This window comes from Rhinatrema bivittatum, chromosome 11 (genome assembly GCF_901001135.1).
Source record: "Rhinatrema bivittatum chromosome 11, aRhiBiv1.1, whole genome shotgun sequence".
NCBI classification, from domain to species: Eukaryota; Metazoa; Chordata; class Amphibia; order Gymnophiona; family Rhinatrematidae; genus Rhinatrema; species Rhinatrema bivittatum.
Genome location: NC_042625.1, coordinates 64,017,779 through 64,043,573, shown reverse-complemented (window position 1 = coordinate 64,043,573; position 25,795 = coordinate 64,017,779). Strand labels below are relative to the sequence as shown.

Sequence of the window (25,795 nt, the reverse complement as noted above, 5' to 3'; positions counted from 1 at the left end):
ATAAAATAACAGATAAAAACAGCAACAGACCCATGCAGATTACAACTTTGTATATAGCAAACAGAATGTTGGGAATTATTAGAAAGGGAATGGTGAATAAAACGGAAAATGTCATAATGCCTCTATATCGCTCCATGCTGAGACCGCACCTTGAATACTGTGTACAATTCTGGTCGCCACATCTCAAAAAAGATAGAATTGCGATGGAGAAGGTACAGAGAAGGACTACCAAAATGATAAGGGGAATGGAACAGCTCCTCTATGAGGAAAGACTAAAGAGGTTAGGACTTTTCAGCTTGGAGAAGAGACGGCTGAGGGGGGATATGATAGAGGTGTTTAAAATCATGAGAGGTCTAGAACAGGTAGATGTGAATGGTTATTTACTCTTTCGGATAGTAGAAAGACTAGGGGGCACTCCATGAAGTTAGCATGGGGCACATTTAAAACTAATCAGAGAAAGTTCTTTTTCACTCAATGCACAATTAAACTCTGGAATTTGTTGCCAGAGGATGTGGTTAGTGCAGTTAGTGTAGCTGTGTTTAAAAAAGGATTGGATAAGTTCTTGGAAGAGAAGTCCATTACCTGCTATTAAGCTGACTTAGATAATAACCACCACTATTACTAGCAACAGTAACATGGAATAGACTTAGTTTTTGGGTACTTGCCAGGTTCTTATGGCCTGGATTGGCCACTGTTGGAGACAGGATGCTGGGCTTGATGGACCCTTGGTCTGACCCAGTATGGCATGTTCTTATGTTCTTATTTCTTTGAGGCAGACAGCTGTCCCTTCAAGACCTGATATTTGAAAGAACCGTGCTGAAAGCCTGGGAAAATAACTGTTTTTAGTGCCTTCCTGGATATTTTGGATGGGTGATCGTACAGAAGAGTTCTGGTAGAGTTCCACAGGCTGGGGGCGGGGAGAGCCTGCTACCGAAATGGCTCCGGCTCTGGTTATGTCCAGCTGTGCCAGCCTTAGGGACGGCATAGCGAGGAGGTTTTTGTTAGCCGATCGCAGGTAGAGTCGTAGAGGGGATCTCGCCCACGCTGAGGTGTCCTTGTACAGCAATTCATGTGTGAGTGAACAGATTTTGTATTTGATCTGCCACTGCACAGGGAGCTGGTGTAGCAACGAGAGGACAGGGGCTCTGTGATCTTGGCATCACATCCCAGAAGCAGCATTTTGAACAATTTGCACTGTGCGAAGCATGCTAGCTGGTAATCCCAGATATAAGGAATTGCAATAATCTAGTCCATTCGATATTAATGACTAAAGGACAAAGCGAAAATTGTGTAATTCAAGCAGAGGTTTCAGATGTCTTAAGAGAGAGAAGTTTAAAAAAAGAGGATTTCACCATAGCAGTAATTTGTACCTTCATAGATAAATGCCTGTCAGTGATTACACCTAGGTTTCTCACTTCCTGAGAAACTGAGATGCAGGGAGCCTGGAATGTAAATGAAGATGGTATCTGACAGCAGTGAAGTTTTATGCTGGTCAAAATGATCTCCTGAATGACTGGAATTTCCACGTATCCAGTCTGAGAACCTGACAGAGCTGAGCTAGCAAATTAGTGGTAAAATCCAGTACATTGTCAATATGCTTCGACAGGCCACTTCAAAGCAATCATAGCAGACCATATAGACCAGTGGTTCCCAACCCTGTCCTGGGGACCCACCAGCCAGTCAGGTTTTCAGGATATCCACAGTGAATATGCATGAGAGAAATTTTGCATGCACTGCCTCCATAACAGGCAAATTTTCTCTCATGCATATTCATTGTGGATATCCTGAAAACTCGACTGGCTGGGGGTCCCCAGGACATGATTGGGAACTACTGATATAGACTCTTAAGAAATCCATCATTGGGCCGGTGAGTGGAGAAAGTTCCTTTGTAACTTCACTTTGACATAGGCAGAATAGTCAAAATTTTAAATAAATAAATATTCACTGGCACATAAGCAGATAAGACTGCTGCTGAATATACCCAGTTAACTCTATGACAGTGTTTTCCCTGACCAGACTTGAATATTGGCACTGCCTGGATAATTTTTAGCCTCTGCCCTGCCTTTCTTTATCCAGATAATGCTCACCTGCCTATCTGCTTGATGTTGGTGGGAAATTTGTAAATCCCTTTGAATATTGTCCTCTAAGATCATAGCTTCAGGCCTGGTTACATTCAGTCCCACTCAGTCATGGAAGGAGAAGTAGCCACCTTACTGGATACCGCCATGGGCATCCCTCAAATTTATGACCGTCCCCACTATCCTACCAGGTTCCAAAGGACTCAACGAGGTTGTAGGGGGAAACTGAGGCTCTAAGCAGTGCACGTCACATCACACGAGAGGAGCAGTCAAGAGGAGCCGATGAGGTTTAACCCCCCTTCCCCCTCAAGACACGTTGACCTGCATGGTTGCAACCTGACATCTTGCACTTGCCCAGGTATCAGACGTAGTTTCTGAGAGTCGGTACAGAATAAGACTTCATGATTGCACTGGGCAGCCATTCCATCGCCAAGCCTTAAGATCTAAACCTCCTCGACTGCACATCAGAGGTGCGAAGATGAAATCTCTTTATGGTCGTTTGTGCCACCAACGGAGGTGGTGAAGGTTTCTCTGGGGAAAACCCATACCTTCCCCTTACGCTTGATTGCCGAGAATGAGTAAGCCAAAAAAAGTAAAGTACCCATTTATGAGTATCGTAGCTCTGCCGTCTTGCGTGGCTTGTAACTATCTTGGATGCCATGACCCTTCGCATTTTTTTTATAAACGTTTTATTTATTCAGAGACAAAATAATTGCAAAGGTTTGAACGTACATTAAGCTGATCATACATAAAACAAGTTCAAAGAGAAAAGCCCCATTTTGTCATTACAACATATAGATATATATAAATAAGGAGGCCCATCCACAAATACAAAAGAATTAGCTAAACTTAGTAATTATTAGTGCACACTGTTTTCTGTAACTAATACATTCCCTGCAACCTGCCATGTGCCTTCTCTGGGTGTCTTGACTAAACTGTAAGCTCCTCGGAGCAAGGACTGTCACGTGTGCGTTTGTATTGTACCAATACTATAGAAATAAGCAGCAATACTGCACTGCTGCAGCTGGTGCTCGGCTTAATCTGCTGGGCCCAGGCTCTTCCCATAGTAGGTCATGGAGATGTTGATTTGGGCCTTTGGGTGGGAAAGAGTGCTGGATTCTTTACCTGACTGAAAAAACCATGCTGCACACAGAGAGAGCTTTGGGTCCTCGGAGACGTGCAATTTAATTTTGTGAGGTAGGCTTTTTGTAGATATTTACAGTGGATTTACAAGACACTGTTATGTTCCTTTTCAATTTAGCATATATGTGAACACTCTGAATATTATTTAAACATCTTTTCATCAAGCTTGTAATGTATATTGTTTTATCCGTATGTTTTAAATTGCGGTTTGTCGAAATGATTATGTATGTTTTATTGTAAATCGCTGAGAGCCATTGTGCACCTGGCGAATCATAAATTTTAATAAACTATAAAGTGTTTAGTGCTGAACAGGTATATTCTCCTCTCTCTCTCTCTCTCTCTCTTCTGCTTCTCGGTGCTAGAGGTTCAGACTTCCCAATGGGTTTAAAGTTTCAGGCAGTAGATACCAGGGAACAGGTAATAGTTTTTTAGGGCAGAAAAATTGGTGTTTGGACCAGGTGGTTTGATCCAGAGGTGTGCCACTCCTCTCCCACTGCAGCATGATCAAAGGTGGATCAGGGATGCCAAGACCCAGACGGAGTCTACTTACAGATCCCATGAAAGTGTGGCCCAAGGTACTGGTAGACCTGACTACTGGATTACAGGCAGCCAGTTCTGTTGATCGGAGCTCTAGTTAGTTGGAGGTTCCTGCACAGAAGAAAGGATTGTGGGGTGATGCTGAATCCCCACAGAAGTTCCTGAGTCTTCTGGCATCCTGACACTCAGAAAGCACACCCGCTCTCTCTCTCTGTCTCCTAGGGAAGTCTTTGGACTTCACTCAGGGATCTGGATGAGAACATGTCTCATGAAAGCAGAGGGGTGCACTGGATTATACCATTCCCTGTGTGACAGCAGTGGATTTAAGGGCAAAAGCTCCTTACTCTGCGCTTGCATGCCAGATGGATAGCAGGGTTGTAGGAACAGTACAGTCTTCTAAATCCTTAGTATCAGTACAGGAAGACCATGTAGTGTGAAGACAGTTTGTGTTGTCTCAAACCCCTAGTGAAATTAATATAGTTGAAAGAAGAGCTATTTCTCTGGGTAAATCGGGAAATATCTATGTCAATAGAGCTCATTGCAAGAGAAGACCTTTGGCTAGAGATACTAAGCCACTAACAAAAGGCTTTAAGCAGGAGCAAGAGTTGTTTAGGATGCTGAGAACCATGTTCTTACTGTGCCAACACACTCCAGAGTGAAGCGAGCTGCTGAAAGCATTTCCTTTGCTGCTCGCGATTGTGGTTTGTGTGCACCATTGGGTTGAGCTTCCTCCCAAGCTGTCCCAGGGGCTCTTTCACTTCTGCAATCTGCTGCAAGTTAATTTGAAACTTCATCTTTTGCTTCGATTCCTCTTTGCTGTTTTCAGAGAGGGCAGTGAGCAGAGGTGCTGACAGCCATGGAAGGGTGAGATAACATTTTGTCTGCTGAGCCTAGGAGGTCTCGGGGGAGGGGAAAGGGAGAGTTGGCGTCCCACTTTGCATTAAAAAGGAAGGTGAGAGCCCAGGAATCTGTTATAATTAGTTTGACTTCTGTATCATAACCAAGGTTTATGTAGTAAAGTTGTGTCATGATGACTTTTTAGTCAATGTAGATGCACAGAAATGAAAGTCTTTATTTAAGATCTCAGAAAAAACAGTAGTATTTTAAAGGTGGTGGGTCCATCTTAACCGAGCGTGTCTGGCACTTCCTTTTTTTGCTTCGTGTATTTAACGGTGGGACAGAAATCACAGTTTGTTTTCAGTGTCATGAAGTTAACTTTTCCCACCAGGTGCACCTGCAGACTGACTCATTTCCAACCAGCCTTAAGTTAGAAAGCGGTGGGGAGGGGGGATCACGTGATGTGCTGAAGTGAGCAGATGTGTGTTGCTGGTGCTCCTTTACTCCTGGCGCAAAGTCCGACGTCATCCTCGGCACTCTTGGAAGATAATCAGCTTCAAGGATGTCTAGAGATGTCCCTTCTAAGTCTCTGCTTGCTATGTGGGCAGAAAGGCCAAATAAGTTGCTGAAATCTGGATCTGCCGTGGGCAGCGGAGGAGCAGGCCGAGGGGCAAGCCTCTGATGAGGACTGGCCTGCCCTGGGGACATCCGCAGCCAGTTCGAAACAGCTTAAGTGTTTTCTTTGAATTCTTTTCTAAAAGCTGGCCACAACGATCAGTCGAGAACTGGTAGTAGTTGTTGAGAAGGTAGCCGAGCTGGTAGCATCGGTGTGAGCAAACTCTGTCCGTATTGAGACCGTAGAGACCTGGATGAAAGACATCGAGCTGACTATGACGGAGGCAAGTTGCAAAATGGAGGGCATGGAGCGGTGGCTTAAAAAGATGGCAGACTAGATTGACAATGTGGAGAAAAGGGGCCGATGGCAGAATTTTCAACTAGTGGGTCTCCCAGAAGGTGCAGAGTGTTTAGAGCCACTGACTTTCTTTGAATGTTGGCTCCCGGAGGTCCTTGATCTTGTCAGCAAAGGGCAGGAGGATTAAGCTTGAAAGAGTTATATTCAGACCATCCTCAACTCTGCGTAACGTGTCTCAGCAGAAAGATTGTCTGACGGAGTATCTCCATATGTAGAGATCGGCAGTATGTACTGGTGCTTTACCCCATGCAGGGAGTCAGTTCAAATGGGCAGCACAGGCCAAGAAGCGGGAGAGAAACAGCACGATGAAAGGAGACGTCTTTCCATAGAGTCCAACCTTCTTCAGACTTCCATGTCTGGGCATTTATTTATTCCTGGCAGTATACCCCCACTACTGTACTCTTCCCCATCACATCTGGAATTTCTATCCATAAGGATTCCAGGCTGCAATCTGTTTCCTGCAGAGCTTTTATTCTGCTTGACTTAACATATAGTGCCACCCTTCATTTGATCTACTCTTATCATATCAGTGTAATTTACACCCTAGTATCACAGTGTCCCATTGCTTATCCTTCTTTCACCTGGTCTCTGAGATGCCAGTGCTATCTATTTCTTCATCTAACCTTTGCATAGGCACTTCTCCTGCTTGAGTTTGCTGTTTGCTTTGGAAGGCCTTGATTTTACTTGGAATGCCCTGAGGGTCCTGCGTATTTTTCTGGCACACCAATATTCTGTATTTTGGTGCTCTCCTAGTGTAGTTAGTGGCTTCAAAACTGATGGTTAGCGCCTGTTGCATGTTTTCAGAAGGAAAGCCTATCTGCTGCAATGTCTCTGCTCACGCCTCTCTGCCCACCCTGCTGGATCTAAGGTTTCCTTTTCTGCTGATGGTCCTCCATCATCTTTCTTTTGATCTTATTCTAATTTAGTCTCTTTTTTTTTTTTTTAATTTAATAAATAAGGTGAATTGCTTTTTATCATGGCCATACTCCTGGTTTTCCCAAATCTTTTCTCCTGCATCCTCTCTATGGCCCTTTTGGGCTGGATTCAGTCTTGGCTTAACCATGTAGTACTGATAAGGGTCAGCACAACAGTGCCTCTCATGGACTTAGATTCATGATGATAGGAGGAGCTTTTAAAAAAACAACATTTAAGTGCTAATGTTTAGCTCCAGACTGAAATTTGTGAATTTTCAAAGGGGTTACGCATGTAAATGTTACATACTATCATAGCAATTTTCAAAAGCCATTTACCCACTTTAAGTGCATTTAGCACGGGTAAAACCTAAGGAGAATTCAATGGAATATATTGTAGCAGTTTTCAAAAGCCACTTAACATGGGTAAAGTACATTTACGCTTGTAAGTGCTTTTGAAAATCAGGTCTAAAGGGAGGAGACAGGATTTTGCTGCTTTTTTTTTTAATTCTCTACTATTAACGGCATCAGGAGCATGAGATCCATTTAATGTTTGGGTACTTAGTCATTCAGTTAATCTGTTACACTATATCTTGTCATTATAAGGCTGGCCTTAGACATCTTGTATGTAAACCGATGTGATATGTCAAATCAAATGTCGGTATAGAAAAATAAATAAATAAATAAATAAATACTTGCCAGGTACTTGTGACCTGGTTTGGCCTCTGTTGGAAACAGGATGCTGGGCTTGATGGACCCTTGGTCTGACCCAGTATGGCAACTTCTTATGTTCTACTGAACCACATAAAACCTCACTAGTAGTTCATTGATTTGTTTGCTGTTCTTTGGCGCAGGAAAACAGTGTTTTATGCACTGAAATGGCCTTTTACAAACTTGCCCGGCAGTATGCAGGTAAACGTCTGCCCATATGTCCTTTTTGCATATAATTTACCCTGACTAAGCAGAGGCGCGGGTTGGGGAGTGCTTTGGTCTTCAGCGCATACTTTTCTATTTCAAAAGCAGGATTGCACATGTTTGCATGTACTTTAGCAGATGTAAGCGTGCACAGTAGATTTTCTGGGATAATTTTCAGAGCAGCCTTATGCGCATAAGCCCTCTTTGAAAACTGGCGTAACTTATGCACGTTATTTTCTGGTTAACTTATGCCCAATGTTACAAAATTACCACTTCAAGTTCCAAATTTTTTTAATGAGAAATGATCCTGTTTCTTTTATGCCCAGAAAAGAATCTGAACTAACCCCCAGGAAGCATTAAATCAAGGACTTTATCAGAGTAAGGCGGGCCAACCCTGGCTCTCCCACCGGTCTGGGCTTTTTCCAAACCCCTCCTCCTCCTCCTCCCTCCCCCCTCCCCACTACTCAGCTCCTGCCACACCTTTGTTGGCCTAAGCTGTCTCCCTCTCACTACTCCCCAGCATGGTTCCCACCTGGGCTTCTTGTTTGCAAAGAGAACCTGCCCAGGGGGTGGGGCGGGCTGGTGTGGAGCTCCTGCAGAGACCCTGACTGCCCACATGCTGAGTTCATTTGGGGGGGGGGGCGGAGATGAGGAGCATACCTGGGAGCTTTTGAGTTGTGGATATCCTGACATTGTTGATTAGCGGGGGAGGGGCATGGAATGCGTGACAACTTTCTCCCCGCATCCTCTCTCCACAATTTCTCCTCTTTCCCCCGTCCAGACCCGACCCCAGTTCTTTCCTCTTCCCCTGTCCCTGAACCCGTCACTCTCCTTCCTCTCCCACCCCCTGTCAATCACGTACATCTCCCTGACGGGTGCTCTGCGGGTGCACCTTTCCTCCTCCCCCACTGTGCCCTCAGCCCAGTCCCAATTCCTGGAAGCAGGACTGCAGGCTAAGCTGTATCTGCTCCAGCCACTCCCCTCCTGTTTCTCCCCACCTGCTGCCTTTTAATACAGTAGGGTAGGGTGTGAGGCTTGAAGGGACAGGTCAGAGCAGAAAACAATTGTTGTATTTGCTTTTCTAGTTCCTCCCCTCCTGCTTCTCCCTGCCTTTTGACAGGGGAGAGGTGGGGCTGGAACAGGTAGAATAACAATTGTTTTCTGAGGGAGGTTGACAGCCCCCGCAAATTGCTGGCACTTACATTGCCAGTTTTACAGTCCCATTAGCTGCTGGCCTCCCTTCCTTAAAACCGGCCAAACCGGCTGAATACCAGCCAGTTGGCAGGCACAGCGAGGACCCAGGTTCAAGCCTCCTGATCAGGTCCTCCAGTCTCTCATCCCCCCCCCCCCCCCCCACACACACACACACACCCTTCCCTGCACCACTGACCCGACCCCTAGACCATTGAGCCTTGCTGTGGAACTGGATGAAGCAGTGAAGCAACCAAGAATCTGTGGCCCATCAGCTATGGCTGATGTCATGGAGCTTGTATCAGTGGCTGATGACATCACCGAGCTACCTCGACTGGTGCGGTTGAATGGAAACTGCAGGATAAAGAATGAATTTGTGTTTGTTTTAAGTAAAAGTTCATTCGGGTGTGCATGGAACAGACTGAAAACTTGATTTTGGGCCAGAGGGACTTCCATGTCTGATGGCTTTTCCGCTGTGGGGGAGATGACCTCCTCTGGCAGCGTTGTTCCTTCATATGCTTGACAGCTTCTGAATGCGTGGCACGTAGGCAAAGTAAGGCAGATAAAATGAGACAGCCAATCTTAAAAGTAGAGGAGTTACTGGTAATCCTATTAGACTCGCACTGTAAATCCAGGATTTGACTTGTGTATGTGGTAAAAAAAAAAAATATATATATATTTATTTATTAGTGACGGATGTACCATTTTAGGTACCCACATATCATTTTTATTATATTTTAAGTCTAGATCCAATTATAGTGTGTGTGTGTATTCTTGGACCCAGAAGTTTCTTCCTGTTTCCTTGTGCCTGTAGCTCAGTCGGAACCAGGTTAGGGATCCTGGCGTCACAAAGCTTCATTCGCAACTACTTGGGAATTTTATTCAACCCCCCTCAAATCCTAATTTACCTTAATCTGGTCATCGCCACGACAGGGACCGTGCACCAGGGTTCATTATGGGACCCTGCGGTCATGGGCCCTGAATCTGGCCATTAGGTGTCACTCTTGAGCGATGATCATGACTCCTTACCCTCCAACCCCCCCACCTTCCCTGGGGGAGCTGTGAACGTTACCTCCGCAGCATCCCCAGCCGGCTTGGGGAGCCAAAGACCCGATTCGTGGATCGAACTGGGCACTTTCCACATGGCAGTTCATTACTACTGGGCTGGTGCGTGTTCCACTAAACTCAAGTAATGTTCTGTCGCTGTACTTCCATGTGCACACCGGGCACTGGAGCGGGCCGAGCAGCATCCCTGGGTCACCTCCTGTTTCGGACATTCACCTGTGGCCTGCCTGTGCAGACATGACCAGTAAAGAGGATGTGTTAAGCCTCCCCCATAAGCCTCTTTTTATCAATGGAAAGAGCAGCTGGTGGCTGTCTTTGCTGGCTTTCCTTTACGTATGCCATGATGTCACAGGGATTAAGCCCCTCTCTAAGCCCACCTGATCTGTAGCAACTTCAGAGCGCCTTCCTGCAGAGAAGCTGTCCAGTAGCTGCCTTGCCGCGGTGCTAGCGGACCCTGTCCCCGGGCGAGTCCTTGGTGATGAAGATACAGCTGGTAGCAAGGTACGTGATGGGGAGAACAGTCTGGAGACGGTCGGTGTACGTGGAGATGTGTCAACTTGGTCAAAATGGGTTTGGCAAAAAATTCAACAAACCTGGGGAAAAAAAAGCATGAAGGTTTGTTGAATTGGTTTAGTGGGCTTTATTTATTTATTTATTTAGCAATTTTTTTTTTTGAAAACCCAAAGTAGATGTCATTGTATTGGCAAAACCGCTGTGGATTTTTTTTTTTTTGAAAACCTGAATTGAATTTAGTTAAATTTACTTTCAAAGTTTTGCCCAGATCCCCTGGTAAAAGTCTGCGGATGTGGAGAAAGTCTGAAAATGTCATCAAACTCTCAAATGGGGCTGGATTGTGGTCGGTTTACAGTCTTGAATGATTCGCACGTCTCTAAATGGGGGATGGTCGGGGGATACAGGATGAGACTTGGGTGGAGGAGGGAGAGGTAACAGTAGTGGTGGGGAGAGAGAGAGAGAGGAAGAAGGATGGTGAGGTGAGAGGAAGACAAGAAGACAGTGAGAATAACGGAGAACTAGTACGTGAAAGACAGACTGAGACAGTGTGGGTGGGAGGAAGGAAGAGGCTTAAGAAAAGCATGCGAGACAAAATGTGAGATACAGAAAGTACAAAAATGAGTAACAGGTGTTACAAGAATCAATGGCTGCATGTAAGATGCAAAAAAAAAAGATTGAGGGATGATTGTTATAGCAGAAGATTCCTTTTATGTATGAAAAAGAAATCACGTCCAAGAGAATGGGTCAGACGGACCATCATTACAGAGGCAACGAGCAAAGGCAAGCTTGCAAGAGACGAGCAAGCAAAACAGAGAGGCAGAGGGTGAAAAAAAAGGACAGGGTGAGCTTACTTAATTATCCCCGCAGAAAGGCAGCGTCCGTTTTTCCATGGTCAGCACTGGGACTGGGTCTCTAATCTGGCCTGGCCTGGCCTTTGCTTGGCGTCTTTAGATGTGGATTAAGATGGGAGCTCTTTCTCGCCTAACAGAAGCCTGGTGATGGATTGAAGATACTCAGTCAGTGAAAGCAGACGGCGGAGCTTCATGACATTGCCGTAGGGTTATATTTTATTAAGAATCATTACTTACAGATGGGGATTCTTACAGTTTTACTTGCTTTATTTTTCAGCACTTATATATAAACACATTTCTGCAATTTGTTCTCTTCTCTATGTTTTACTTAAAATTAGGTTCATGAGATTGAAATAGATGTGATTAAAATTAAAGAAACTCAAGTGAAAATGATACAAAATGAAGGAAATATATCTAACAAGCTGGAATCTCTGGAAAACTCTCAAAAATACTTAAACTTGAGGATATTGAATTTCCCTTCGGTAAAATTAATATCACTACGTGACCAATTTAAGAAATATATTTTGGAAGTCTTACAAATTCCAAATGAAGCAGTACCACCTGTTTCCAAGATATATTTTGTATCAAAAGTAACAGAAAGTATTCAAGCAGAACAAAATGCCCCCTTAGAGTTAGGGGCAGATTTGACTGCTTTTTTGGAAACATCCACATCAGAACAAATAGAGTATCGGGGAACAGTACTGTGTACTTTTGTTTTTCCATCAGACCGAGACTCAGTGCTGAAATGCTTCCTACGTAATAGAGAAAAGCTTTTCTACGGGGAAAAGATAAGAATATATCCTGATCTTTCAAGAAGTACTCAACTGCGCAGAAAACAGATGTTGGAGATGTGCCAAGAAGCAAGGCAGCTGGGCGCAAAAATCACTATTAGATATCCCTGCAAATGTTTAATGTTCATAAATAATAATAAGTATATATATTATGACCCAATACATTTACGTTCTTTTTTGGATAATTATCAAGCTGAGACAGCGATAACTTAGTGGTATGGGCAAGTTAAAATAATATTCTCTCCTAAAATTTCTTGAAACATTTTTTTTGTAATTACATTATTGATGCTCCCATTAACATCTTGGATCTCTTTATATTCCTGAGTTATATTATACTTATAATTGTAAGGGTCCAGGTTAGGATGTATTTTTCTTTTTTGTAAAAGTTATAGTATTGGGATAGTATCTATGTATGAATAGAGGACTAGATATGTTATGTAACGTTGAAATATTGTGACTCATTGTCAATTATTTGAAAAAGCATAAATAAACAATTAAAAAAAAAAAAAAAAAAATTAGGTTCATCATAGCTAGTCATTTTTCTCAGTTTTTTAATTTTTCTTTTTCCCCCCGGCAGTTTCTTCCTGCTCCTCTGGGCCTCTAGCTCAGTGGGAACCAGCCTGTATTGGGCTGTAGTGTTGCTTCATTCATAGCTACACAAGGTATTGCCACTCCTTTTATATCTCTGGCTCCCTTTCAACGCAGCAGCAGCAGTAGTTCTTGGTCGGGGCCCACGGCCTCCCTCTGGAACCTGGCAGGCATGGACCCCCAGGTCTGGCCACCAGGTGTCGCTGCTGAGCAGCGGCTGAGATTCTCCTCCTGTGATTCTTCCATTAGCGCAGGGGGAGCGGATGACCTGGTCCGGGTCCCCTGGCTGCTACTCCAGCCATGAAGTTGGGCCCCAGGGTTTCGCATTCATCTCTTCGTCTGGCTCGCTGATGTGATACTTCCACACAAAAAACGAATACATCTTGTCTTTTAAAATGACGGATTTGCTTTTCCTTGTGCATATTTTTATTTTAAAAACCTATTTGCACGTTTTCTTTGTTTCCGTTTCTGGCATGCAGGCAAGCGTGCCTTGCCCTCGGTCACTCCCTCTTCTTGCACTCATGCTTTCCCTTCTTGCCTGGCTCAAGAATAAATCCAGATTCAGTTAAATGTAAACACTGTCACCTAATGCTTAACAGTACTGTATGTTTTTCAGTTATTTTATAAACCTAAACCAATGAACAATATATGCTTCCCTGAAGAAATTAAGATAACCTAAGATGAGAGAGATAGTAATTAAGAGATGGGGGGGACACCAAAAGCCTGCTAGAGTGAGAGATGCAGGACTAGATGCGTTTCCCCTCTTATGTGTTTGTATGGACAGTAACCCTACCACTGCCTGACGGGGACCCCCATCTGCTCCAGAATCCTCTGGCCAGTTAAGTCCGGATTAGCCGCACGGGGTTGCTGCGCTGAGCAACAGCGAGAATAAAAGTTCCCAACGGCCAGGGTGCCGCGCAGGACCACTGTGCCCCAGCAGGAGGCAGTCCCATTTCCACCCAGCCCTGAGGCAACAACCGTGGCAGAGGTCGGAAATGGTGGGAACAGCACATGGCAGGAGAGGTAAAGATGGACAAAAGAGGAGGAGATGGGGAAGAAGACTTCAGAGGTCTGGAGAAAAGAGAGAAAGAAAGGGAACGAGTAACGGGAGAGGAGCGGGGGTGGAAAGGGATGTGCTTGACCCCCCAGCAGTGGGTGTTTGGGCAGTCGGATTACTGAATCCCTCGCAGAACTCCTGCAGGCTTTGCAGGGGAGCAGTAAATCGCACGCCTTCAGTGAAGGGAAGTTTGCTTTTTTTCCCAGTGGAGTTTTTCTCGTTTCTCTTCAGCTCCGGTGGCGCTGAGCAGCTGCTTGTACAGGGCCAGGTGCCTGGCTTCCTCTTCTCATCCTTCCCGTAAATATTCTCTGTGTCCACGTTGCTTGAGGTGGAAGGGAGAATACTGCATCCGGAGCAAGTTCTTGTCTCTCCCTTTCACAACGACAGTACGGATGGACGTGCTCATTCGCTGTTTCTGTGCTTTCCCTTTGACCCAGGGTTCCTGCTCTTCCTGTGAAGAATCTGAATGGAACTGGACCGGTTCACCCAGCCCTCGCAGGTAAGAAAGTTCAAGTGTCTTTAAAAGCACCATCTATTTATCTAGGAGAGTGATTACTTGCTGCAGAGGGAAGGGATCCAGCAGGCTCCAAGCCTGCACCTCCAGCTTCCCTTCCACCATATCAGCCTTGGGAATGGCTCATGGCTACCCGTGTCCATTCCCCTCCCCCTCCCCGCCAAACCACTGCAGCACAGCGGGCGTTCTCCATTAGCAAAGAGGGATCCCACCGTTTGCCACCAGATACAAGAGTTCTTGTGTCCCGTCACACAGACGTTACCCCTTCCTGAAGTCATGCTTAATGTCTTATGCACGACAGCACAGTCCTAAAGGTCAGACTGACCATTAGCGATACTAGAAGTGGCCATGGTCAGCCAGCTATCCATTGCTCTTTCACTTTCTGGATATTGAAGGAGTGAGTCTGTGCGAAGATGCAGCAAGGTTACGCAGTAGAAGGGTGAACGGGTGCGGTAAAGACCCTGGGTGCCTGCCAGGGCTCTGCAGAAATCAGTGGGTGTGGCAGGCACCCGGGGGTGGTTATCAAACAAAACAAAACAAAGAGGTGAGAATTCTGGAAGGGCATTGTCAAAGTGATGGGTGGCCGTCCTGTCTTCCCCCATTCGCTTCTCGCCTCAGGGAGGTGTTTCCTTGGCCACGTTTGCTTACCCTTTGTTTTCTGCTCCTTTCCTGCAGGAATGACGGGCATATTGATGTGTGCCGCAGGTTTACCTGTCTGTCTGACCCGAGCCCCAAAGCCTATCTTGCACCCTCCACCCGTGAGCAAGAGCGACATCAAGCCAGTGTCGGGGATCAACGGCATCTGTCGGAAGACCAAGAAGAAACACCTGAAAAAGAGTAAATAAAGAAATATAAAGAATAATGATCATTTGGATGGTCAGTCCGCCTTTCCAAGTCATGCTCAAGGCAGCTTACAGCATTCTTAGAAATGTGGGTACACTAAGCCCCTTACCCCAAAGAGCTTACAATCTGAGTGGCTATGGCAGACAAACGTCCATGCCCAGGGTCAGAAGGAGTGTCAGTGGCTCTGTGGTTTATGTCGTTTTGAGACCTGGGCACTCTCGTCACGTCATTCCATCAAGACCATTGGTGGGCCAGGCAGTCTCATTCCATTGAGTCATTCTTGGTCGTTGCATTGAGATGTTGGCGTGGTAAAGCCATCCTTTTCCACTGTGGCCTTGGCACAGCAGGTTCTCTCGTTCAGATGAGACACAAGCTTGCTACCCCAAGTTCAGCTAACTTTATACTGAGGCATCATCAGCACGCTAGTTCTACTCATTGTGCTAAAATATGTTTCATTTTATGCCTTTTTGATTTATATTCCACCTTTCAGCCGCTTCGGAGCAGATTACATTCAGGTACTGAAGGTATTTCCCTGACCCCAGAGAGCTCCTAGGAACTCATTCTAATAAGACAGGACTATGCTGAATTATCTGTGTGATTTCCCCTCCCCCATGGATATGTAGTAACAGCATAGGAAGTTTGGACACTGCACAAACAGAACTATGTTTAGGCTTTTCATTTGGAAAGCTTAATTTAAAATCAATGTAACTCATGTTACGAGGTCCCGATTCAGCTGCAGGCTGGCTAGGCAGACTAGCCAGATAAAATTATCTGTCTAAACTAACCAGGATATTCAGCAGCCTGGGGTGCACCACTGAATGTACCCAGCTATTTTAAAGTTAGCTGGATACAATTATCTGGCTAATTTTGGCTGGGATATTGAGTGGTGTGGGTGCACTGCTGAATATCCCTGGCCAACTTTAGGACTACTCTCTGGCTACACTGAAAATCAGTGTTACTCTGGCTAACTTAACCGGATCATGCCTCTCTGCCCCAGGCCGCCCCTGACAAGCTGCATACATTTTTAGCCGCTATGTTGGTGACGGTCAGACAAGTGGGAGTTTTCAAATTCCCAATGTCTTGTCGAGCTAAGTGCCAAATTTAGCCAGACATGTGTGCTGAATATGTTAATATATTACTTGAAAGAAAAAAAAAAAAAGCTTGCAGTTACACTTCATACCCAAGAGATCTGTGGGATTCCCAAGAAAATGCTGAGTCTTGGTAGCCTGTTCCCAATAATCCATGGGGTGGGGATTCATTTGAAAGGAATGGCTGGGATGAAGAAAGCCAAGTGTGTTTAATAAGCAACATATTACATGGTTGGCCACATGTACTGTTTAATTGCAGTGATTGATCAGGGGCGTGTGAATGATCTGACCTTCAGGGCACATTGGCACGTCTGATTGTCTGTCTGTGCTAGAAGTGTAGTGAAGGGAGGTATTTAAAAAATGCTGCTTCTGAGTCAAGTAGCTTTTACTGCATCTGCACAAAGCATGGCCATCTCATGAGGGCTACATATGCCAAGATGATATATAATGAGTGCCAGTTTGCAGAGACCTTGCTTTGCCAAAGCTGCCACCTCTCCAAGAAGCTGGGCTTGGGAAGAGAGACAGTTCTTCTTCTCAAATGCATACATCCTGGGGATGATCGGAAACAGAAGGAGAAACTGATCCCCCATTCATATCCAGATATAACTGTTTGGTGCATTGCATATTCCATTTGGTATAAATCAGGGAAGGGAAGGTGGAGGATAAGCTGTTGGTTTCTAGGATCAAGCGCTGTGCCGGGCTGACCATATCCATCCTGTAAGTCGCTGCACATCCATTCCCGGGGGAACTTGGCAGGAGCTGCAGTCTGCATGCAAAGCTAGGGAGCAGCTCTGTCCAGGCCTGCAGAGCATTCTCCGCATCTGCATTAACCATCAGATTCTCTTCCATGACAGGCAAGAATCCAGAAGATGTGGTGCGCAGATATATTCAGAAAGTGAAGAACCCTCCCGATGAGGTGAGATTGAGTTCATTCCTCCCTTTAGCAAGCAAACGTTGCCTGGTGAGCTGAGGAGAGGTCTTTGTGCATGCGATGCTGCTTGTCTTGTACACCAGAGGGTCCCACAAACTTTACCCTTGTGGGCCTCCCCTCCAGCTGTTCATTGCTCCTCCCACACGAATGATTTCTGTCCCTACTGCACAGTGGGTATAACTATAGGGGCCGCCAGGACACAGTGTGCATAGTCCTTTGATAATGGGGAGGGGGTCCCATGCCGGAGGAAGAGAAGGCTGACATTCTAGCCACTCCAAACATTTACTCCCCCACCCCCCACCCCCATGCCATTCAGGCCCAGCGCAGGCAGCAGGGCAGGCACCACTGGGGAAAGGGATCAGGCTCTGTGCCAGTAGCAGGGGGAAGGGAATCAGGGCCTGCTCTGGGTAGTAGAGAAGGAGCAAGTCAGACAATAGATGGGACCAGAGTGAGCGAGCTGCATTCCTCGTCGCCATGGCTACCTCTCCTCTGCCCGCAGTGGAAAAGGTGGGTCAGCTCCAGGGGAAGAGGAGTGTGTGCACTCACCTTCTTCTACCCATGCCAGAACTGATCCTGCCATTCACTTGTCTTGAGCCTGTTCCTCTTCTCACTACTACTGTGCTGGGCCTGATCCTTCTATAGGCACAGGCTCTGCAGGCAGGCCCGTTACAATTGTTCTACAAGACAAGTGGCATCCTGTTTGCTAATCCCCCTGGTGTAGAGCTCGATTTTTCCTCCTACTGTGACCAGTGTGCCTGAGCTTCCTCCACTCATCCTGACACTTTTGGGGGCAAGAGAGATGAAATGAGCTGGGCGGAGAGACAGACAGTGGTGGAGGGGGAAACTGTGAAGAAGAGAGATTGTGATGGAAGGGGGAGCTGGACAGGGGAACGGGAATGGAAGATGAACATGGTGAGAGAGGAACTAGTTGGGAGAAGAGAAATGTGGAGGGGAGAGCTGGGGAAGCCTTTGGGGAAAATAGAGACATGGGGAGAAGGAGGTAACCGGAAGAGGAGGGACAAAGTTGGAGAGGCAAAATGAAGCAGAGGAAGATAAATGGACATAACATGGAGGAAGGAGATGGAGAGAAATAAGAGGATAGATTCGGAAAGATGGATACTTGGGTAGAGGCTGAGTGATAGAGATTGGAGAATCCAAACTGAGGAACTGAGTCTGAGCCATCCATTGGCCTCGTTACCAATGCTACTACAATTTAGATTAATACCAACAGGTTCTTGCAGTTTCTTTTCAGCACCCTGTACGCCGCCCTCTTTACTGCCCACCAGGAGAATGACTGCATGAAAAATGATGAGCGTTTCTATTCATAAAATCTGCACCTCCGTTAGAGGCAGAGGATAGATAGCCTGCCTTCCAAACTAGGAACTTTTCCCCTAGAAGATTTATTTATTTAAAAAAGCATTTATAACCCGCAGGTCCAAGCCACTTGCTCCCTACAAAGAACATCAGAACATTCATAATAACCAAACATGCATTTACATTAAAAACACACAATAGCAAATAATGTAAGACCTTATAATCACATATGAAAACACTCCCAATTAAAATGCCCAGCTTGACATTATATCTCTAAAATAATGATGACTCAAAGGCTCTGGTGAAGAAGAGGCCTTTCAGGTTCTTCCTGAAAGTCAGATATTTTTCTTCTTACCTCAGTTCTTCTTGGAGTGACTGAGAAGGCCCAAGCCCTTGGGACACTTAAGTGCGCTTGTCTCACCGATGGAACCCGTAACCTCATGGCCCTTAACGAGTGAAGATTATGGGCAGGGACTCAGCTTTCTCAGTTGCTCAGGGCCTTGATTGTGTATTGCACGATGGTCTATACCCAAAACGGCACAGCTAAAAGCCAAAAGGGGGAAAGTCTGTGTGAGAAGGTGTTGGGGGCTCTGACTGGCTATTCAAAGTGCGTTTCTCTGTCTTGGGCAGGACTGCACAATCTGTATGGAGAGACTAGTCACATCCTCTGGCTACGAGGGGGTCCTCAGCCACAAGGGGGTCAGACCAGAGCTTGTTGGCAAGCTGGGCAAATGCGGTCACATGTACCACCTCCTCTGCCTGGTGGCAATGTACAATAATGGTAACAAGGTAAGTGCAGAAATCTCAGTAAAACGGGTGGTCAGTCTACAGAGGTTAATGTGATTATGGAAACCAAATGGAATGTAATCCAGCTGTCCAGCCTGACTGAAGACTGAGCTGTTTATTAAACATTCAGGGTGGATTTATCAACAGAGAGTTACCAAGGGGCCTGTTTACTAATAGGCATTAATGAGCTGATGTGAGCTAAATGTTGGTGTTAGGGCCGAAAACTGCTTAATGCAGATTTTTATTTTTTCAATTAAAAGTGGATTTTTGCATTAAAATTTAATGAGCTGATTAATATACAAAATTATGCTATCCAGCTCATTGAAATGGGTTTGCATGCATCAACGTGGCCGTTATCACAAAAACCTTATTGCACCTGTAAAGGTGTAATAAAGGGTTTGCGTTAAATACACGCATTAATGCTTCTCTTGTAATTTACAATAGCAGCAATTTCATTGCGCAGGTCACTCTAGGCTTTACGTCCTTTAGTGAATCTTGCATTTGCTGTGCTGCTAATATGCGCAATGTGATTGCATGTTAACGTGCAGATTTAACATATTTGAATGATTAGGCCCCCTAGTGTTCCTTTATTACAACTTGCCAACAAAGCTAGCACGGCAACTAAATATTCAGCCAAGCTACTGAGCCAAAGAAGGTACTGAAATTGTTCTGACATTGGAGACGACTTGCATTAAGGCTCCTATACTTGCTGACAGACTTTTGCAGAGATACATTTAGTTGCTGCAGCTTGCTGTGAATCTAGAATCTTAATTTCCCTGTGCTCCAACAGGATGGAAGTCTACAGTGTCCCACCTGCAAGGCCATTTATGGAGAGAAGACAGGGACCCAGCCTCCTGGGAAGATGGAGTTCCATGTCATACCCCACTCGCTGCCAGGGTACACAGAATTCAAAACCATACGGATTGTGTATGACATCCCCACAGGACTCCAGGTGAGACTACCTTCCCTACATCTAAGGGTGCTCTAGATGAGAACCCCCTACCACATTTCCCAGGCCTTGATCTGGGGTTGCCCCATGTTAAAACTCTCTTTCTTTGATCAGAGGAGGCTCCAGAACAGATCAGCTTCCCTCTTAGCTACTTTCAGATCTAAGAATGCTTCAGGTGAAGTACCTTACAGTACCTGAATGTAATCCGCTTTGAAAGTACCTGAAAAGCGGAATGTAAATCAAATAAATAAAAACAAAATACTCCTCCAGGTCTTCACACACTGAAGCTCAGACTCTCTTCTCCTTTTCTCTTCGTCTCCCAGTCTTGGGACATTTTGGATACAATTTTTTTACCAACTTCCCACCATTAGGTTCTGGCATCCTCCAAATGAAGCCTTCCCTTTTTTCTCTACTTCCTCTTTCTCCTTTCTTAGTCTGAGTGCATCGGGCATAATCTCCTTCCCCTACCAGTTGCCTGAGGAAAGATGTTGGGATAATTCCAATGGACAAATGTGTATCTGAAGCCATAGAAGAACGGTTCCCAGAACTGTACTAATGACCCCACACCTCAGCCAATCAGGCTTTCAGGATCCCCACAATGGAGATTCAGGAGATAGATTTGCATGCACTGAACACCTAGTATTTACAAATTAATCTCATGCATATTCCTTGTGAGTAGCTTGAAAACTCGACTGGCTGTGGGATCACCAGGACAAGTTTTCAAAGCCCTGCCTTAGAATTAGCTAGATTGGAAACAAATTGAATTGGATCAGTGAGCTTAATAAAGCAGCAATCCCCCAGATGGTGGAGAGATTGGATTCACCATTATCTGAGTACTTCCAGGATGAGCCCCCTTGTCCATGTGCTCAGGCCATTGGTTAGGTTAATCATTGTGAAGGAAGGTATCCTGCTCTTGGTGGGATTTACTTCTTGTGCCTTATTTATACCTTTCAGGTACTGGAATGTCTCTATCATATCCCACTTTCTCTCTGCCTTCTGGAGTATACATACTTAAAAATCTCACCACCTAGGGCTTTTGGTATAAACCCTGCACCATTTTGATAGCCTTTCTTTGCACTGCCCCAGCGTTATTTCCTGTATATCTTTTCAGAGGTGCAGCTTTCAGAACCAATGACTTATATAGAGCCATCACCACCTTCTTTTATGTTACTGGTTAGGCCTCTCCCCAGCATCCCCCTGGCTCTATCACTCTGCTTAGCTCTCTTGAGATCCTCTGATATGATCGCCTAGAGATCTTTCTCCTGATTGGTGGATAATATTATCTCACCCCCATCATGTCTTGGATTTCTGCATCTCAAATGCATGGCTCTGGCCTTTTTTTTTACATTGAATCTTATCTGCCAACTACATGACCACTCCTCAAGCTTTCTTAAATCACTCCTCATTTTGTCTGCTCCCTCAGGGGCATCCATACTGTTCAGAACTTGGTAGCATATGCAGAGACAAACCTTTCCTACAAACCCTCTGTAACGGAGTCACACAATACAGCCCATGCACTGGAATCCGCATGTAAGTGTGATGCAATTTGTGACATCAAGGCCAACATGGACCAATTGAAACCACTGTATATGATGTAATTTGGGGATGTCTTGCTTCCAGGGGAATTTCAGGAGCATCCAATAAAATGACTTACTGGTAACATTTTTAATAAGAACAAATGGATTATTACTTCTGAGTTCTTTGACTTGAAATTGGTCTTCTCATAAAGGTAGTTTGATACAGGGGTGTATACAGACAGGTCTTGTATGCTAAGGGTCAGTGGGGCATGTAGGTTTTTGCTGCCCCTAGGCATGATTGGTGCTGTCACATCCCCTTCTCCTAAGGAGGTCAAACATGGTTCATGGTAATATCTCAGCAGCCTTCACCAGGACTGTAGAATATTGTTCAATGGGACAGGCAGTGGGGTGCTGTGGCCTGGATCCACTACAGCTTTCCATGACCTTTGTAATTGTGCTGGCCCTCATCATTTTGGCATCCCTAGACATAGACCTTATAGCCCTGGCTAGGATATATATATAATCTATCTTTGTGTATATGTATAGGTAAGATATAACTAGTTAGGTGTCAGTATTTTGTATGTTTTTGTATGTTTAAAAAAAAAAATCAAAAAAGTGCATGTTTAAGTAGATGTTTATATTGGGGTTTATGTGTGTTGGGGTGATCATCTTTATCCGTATCGAAAGGGCCAGATCGAGCCAGTCCTGGGTTTGCCCCTTTGCATGCATGGAGATTAATTTCTCTATTTCCCCTTTGCATGCAACGGAATGAAACCAGGTGCGAGTCATGGAGTTTCTCGATCCCCTGAGGTTTGCGTTAAGAGTATATCTAGGTCAGTGTTTACCAGCTCCGTTCTGGAATCATACCTTACCAGACTGCTTTTCAGGATGCCCAGAGTATGCAAATATATCCCGTGCATATTCACTGCCAATGTCTTGCAAACCTGACTGGCTATGGGAATCAGCCGGGCAGGACTGGGAAACCCTGGGGGGTGTGTGATTACTGAGGTGATTAGGCTTCTCCATGTCAGCAGGTGAGGTGTGTATAGGTAAGAGAGGGCTATTTATGTCCTTTTCAGGGGACGTTAATGGTTCTTTCCTTCCTGTTGCCCTATAATGCAACGATGATCCTTTGTTTATCTTCCCAGGGCACTGAGCATCCCAACCCAGGGAAGAAGTTCACAGCACGTGGCTTCCCTCGACACTGCTACCTTCCTGACAATGAGAAAGGCAGAAAGGTGGGGCGGCGTCTCTCCTCCTCTCCCCTAGCTCATATCCTTCACACGTTCCCAGTCCCATCTCCTCACCCTCTTTATCCTTCTGCCCTGTCCTATCTGTGTCCTCCCGTCCCCCATTCCCTGTCCTTTTCTCTCTCCACACCCTTCTGCCTGTTGCTTGCCTAATCCTCTGCTCTCCCTGTCTTTCTGTTCTCTCTCAATCCCTCTCGCTCTTTCTCTGTCCTTTGCCTTATTCTTCCTATAGTGCGTATACGATCGAGTTGCATGACCGCCCTCAATGCTGAGAGGGTCTTCTGTGCAGTAGGCATCTATGGATTTGATGCACTGTAGTAAAGTGCCTTGGGCCTGTATGTGGTGGAGTAGCAGCACTGACCTCTAGTGTTAGGGACCAGGACTACCATCGAGTGCCTTGGTCCCCCTCAATGAAGCCGCCATCGATGCCATCGCTGGCCTTGGGGCTATCGATACCTTTGATGCTCTTGAGGCCATCGAGATGCGTAGCTTCGATGCTGTGCCCACCGTTGAGGTGAGTGGCCTTGATGTCCTTGCGGTGCTGAGCTGTCTCGATACCATCGATGCCCTTTATGCCATTGAGGTGCAGGACCGCCATGGAGGCCATCAAGCATAATGGCCAGCGATGCCATTTTTTGCCGCTCTTGACAATGTTGACCATCATCAATGAGGCACTAGGATCACCACTGAGCGTCCTGGTCGCCCTCAAGGCCATCAACTGCTGGGGCTCCTGAGATCTCTCAAGTGTCACTGAAGCCCTCAGGCGACAGGGGTTTCGGCCTTAGACGGACTTGGTGCAGTGGTCCGATGCGGTATCTAGACAGGGCACCAACAAGCATCAGGCTGTCCCATCACTGGCCTACAGCTATTGGGCTGGTTACCGATGATCATGGGGGTCCTAATCTGCTGGGATTGGGGGGTATCGAAGGCCACGCCTGGCTTGGTGCACCATCAATGCTAATGAGCGCTAGAGAGGCTATTGTCAGCCATAGCCGCTGGCGAGGGATACCATCGAGATTGCTTCATCAACACTCTCAGATGTGTAGATGAGCCGAGGGGAACCATCGATGGCGCTGGCAGTCATTGGTTCCTTTGGGCACTGATGAGGCATGTCAAGGCCATGTTGGGGCTGCAGAGCCTCTGCCTGCAGCCGCCCCTGGGCATCCTCTGTACTGCCCGTCCATCAATGTCTTCGGGCACCTGGGTCTCTATCAGTGCCTCCAGGCTGTCGATGTCCACGAGCGCCTGTGGCATTAGGGATGGCGCTGTATACTGTTGAACTGACCAAGACACCGTGCGCCATCAAAACCCTGGGTGCAGCATCGTTTGGTGCTTTTGATGTGATCCATCGTTGGTGAATGCGAGAGCGCTATGGGCACCATCACCACAGTCGGCACCAGTGGATGCGGTCAGATGCCACAGGACATGACCTCAGAGCACAATGGGCATCATGAGGGAATTGGCTGTGAGCCATTTCTGATGCAATTTCAAGGGCTATGTCCAGCCTCTTGGAGTGTTAGGTACTGGGGGTACCATGGGGGCGATGCCATAAAACGCCACCCACCACCATGCCATAATCAGAGCCCCAGTGGTATTGAGGATGCCGTCGTCAGACTGTGCCTATCCACACCATTGATTGGAAGCTAGTTTGACAGTGGAGCGCAGCATGCATGATTGGGTATAGCAGGACATCTAATCTAAGTGCCTTGGGCGCTGGCAGGCAGCATTCTTTCTGACTGAGCAGTATATAGCCATGTCAGGATCCTGCCATCGTTGTGTCAAGGTATCAGCCTCCTCATCTGTTCTGCAACTTATGAGGAAGGTGACATCACACACTCTGTAATTGCTTTTAGACAGCGCACTGCCAACAATGTTAATAGGTGGTGTTTGGTTCTTGCTGTGCTGTGGGATTCTACCCACAAGCATGGCAAGTGGGTTCGTAGGTGTGCTGCCATCCATAGGATGGGATACCACTGTATGAGTACTAGTTAGCATGCTTTTACAGCGGAGGGCACTATTCTTCCAGTTGCCCTCTACTGTGTGTTCCTCATGGTATCTGAGAGCCCGTTCGGTGATAGCACTCTCCTTAGGTTGTCCTAAGGCACAGCAGGTCTGGTTCGCGAGGGAGCCATTCCAGATCCGGTCTCCCCGTCGTACTAGGAATCTCCTCTTCGGAGTAGCTCCCCAGTGAAGATTAGGGGTTTCTCCCAGCCAGGAGTCACCTTTATACCTTCTGAGCTCAATGGGGTTTTTCGTGGAGGACCACTACTGCCAGCCATTCTTGCCTGCAAGGCCCTACCTCAGTGAGGAGGGTTCTAGTCCATCTAATTGGTCAGTATGCCTTTGAATCTATTGCTATATCCATGGCTGAGGGAGTTGGGGGATGAGGGACCCTGCAACAGAGGTGTTACTCTTTGGTTGCAGTGGCTGCAGATATACTTCATGTAAATCAACTATAAGTGCAAATGAGTCTTTGCTGGTCAAGATTCACATATATAATATTTTATTTTCAGTACGGCTACTCCTCTTAATAAGACAATCTTATTAAGAGGAGTAGCCATACTGAAAATTTATATATGTGAATCTTGACCAGCAAAGACTCATTTGCACTTATAGTTGATTTACTATATATGCTGAGTGCAATAATCGCTCCAGTGTGCGATTGGATTGCAGATATACTTCCCCATTTTAGGGATACCCTATTTGTGGACAGGGGAGTCCTAGTTCATGCAATGGTTGTTCCATTTACTGGACCATGTGCTTCATTGGGGGACATGTATGTAAACATGGCTGAGGTATTAATACCTGATCCAGGTTTGTGGGCAGTCTCCTTCTGAGATCACACTGACCCTGCCCTTGGTACTCTTAGGGTTCCAGGCCAGGGAAGAAATCTGGTTCGTCAGGTGTTTGCACTTGCGGCAGCTCAGCTTCCTGTCTCTTGGTGGAGTGTTTTTAGATTTCGTCCCTGGGGGACTCGCCCTTCGATTCAGCTGTTCCAAGCAGGCTGAGGGCTCTATCTCACTGGGTAACTCCCTTCTGGAATCTGCAGTGAGATTTTTGCTTGGGGTTGAGGTATACAATCTAGCGACTTGTTCTTAACCCTGCAGTCCAGCAGTCTGCCTCCTTGTATTCTTCTCTCCTTCTGACTTCCAG

The 25,795-nt window shown here is 46.0% G+C and overlaps 1 protein-coding gene across 1 annotated transcript in view; it reads left to right on the top strand.

Annotated features, from left to right (window-relative positions):
• DTX1 (deltex E3 ubiquitin ligase 1) overlaps positions 1-25,795 on the top strand; it is a 115,796-nt gene that overhangs the window by 86,014 nt on the left and 3,987 nt on the right. The window contains exons 4-9 of the mRNA XM_029570896.1: positions 13,888-13,949; positions 14,640-14,801; positions 16,750-16,811; positions 18,771-18,929; positions 19,717-19,878; positions 22,541-22,630. Of these exons, the coding sequence (XP_029426756.1) occupies positions 13,888-13,949; positions 14,640-14,801; positions 16,750-16,811; positions 18,771-18,929; positions 19,717-19,878; positions 22,541-22,630 (697 nt within the window). The remainder of the gene's footprint in view (positions 1-13,887; positions 13,950-14,639; positions 14,802-16,749; positions 16,812-18,770; positions 18,930-19,716; positions 19,879-22,540; positions 22,631-25,795) is intronic.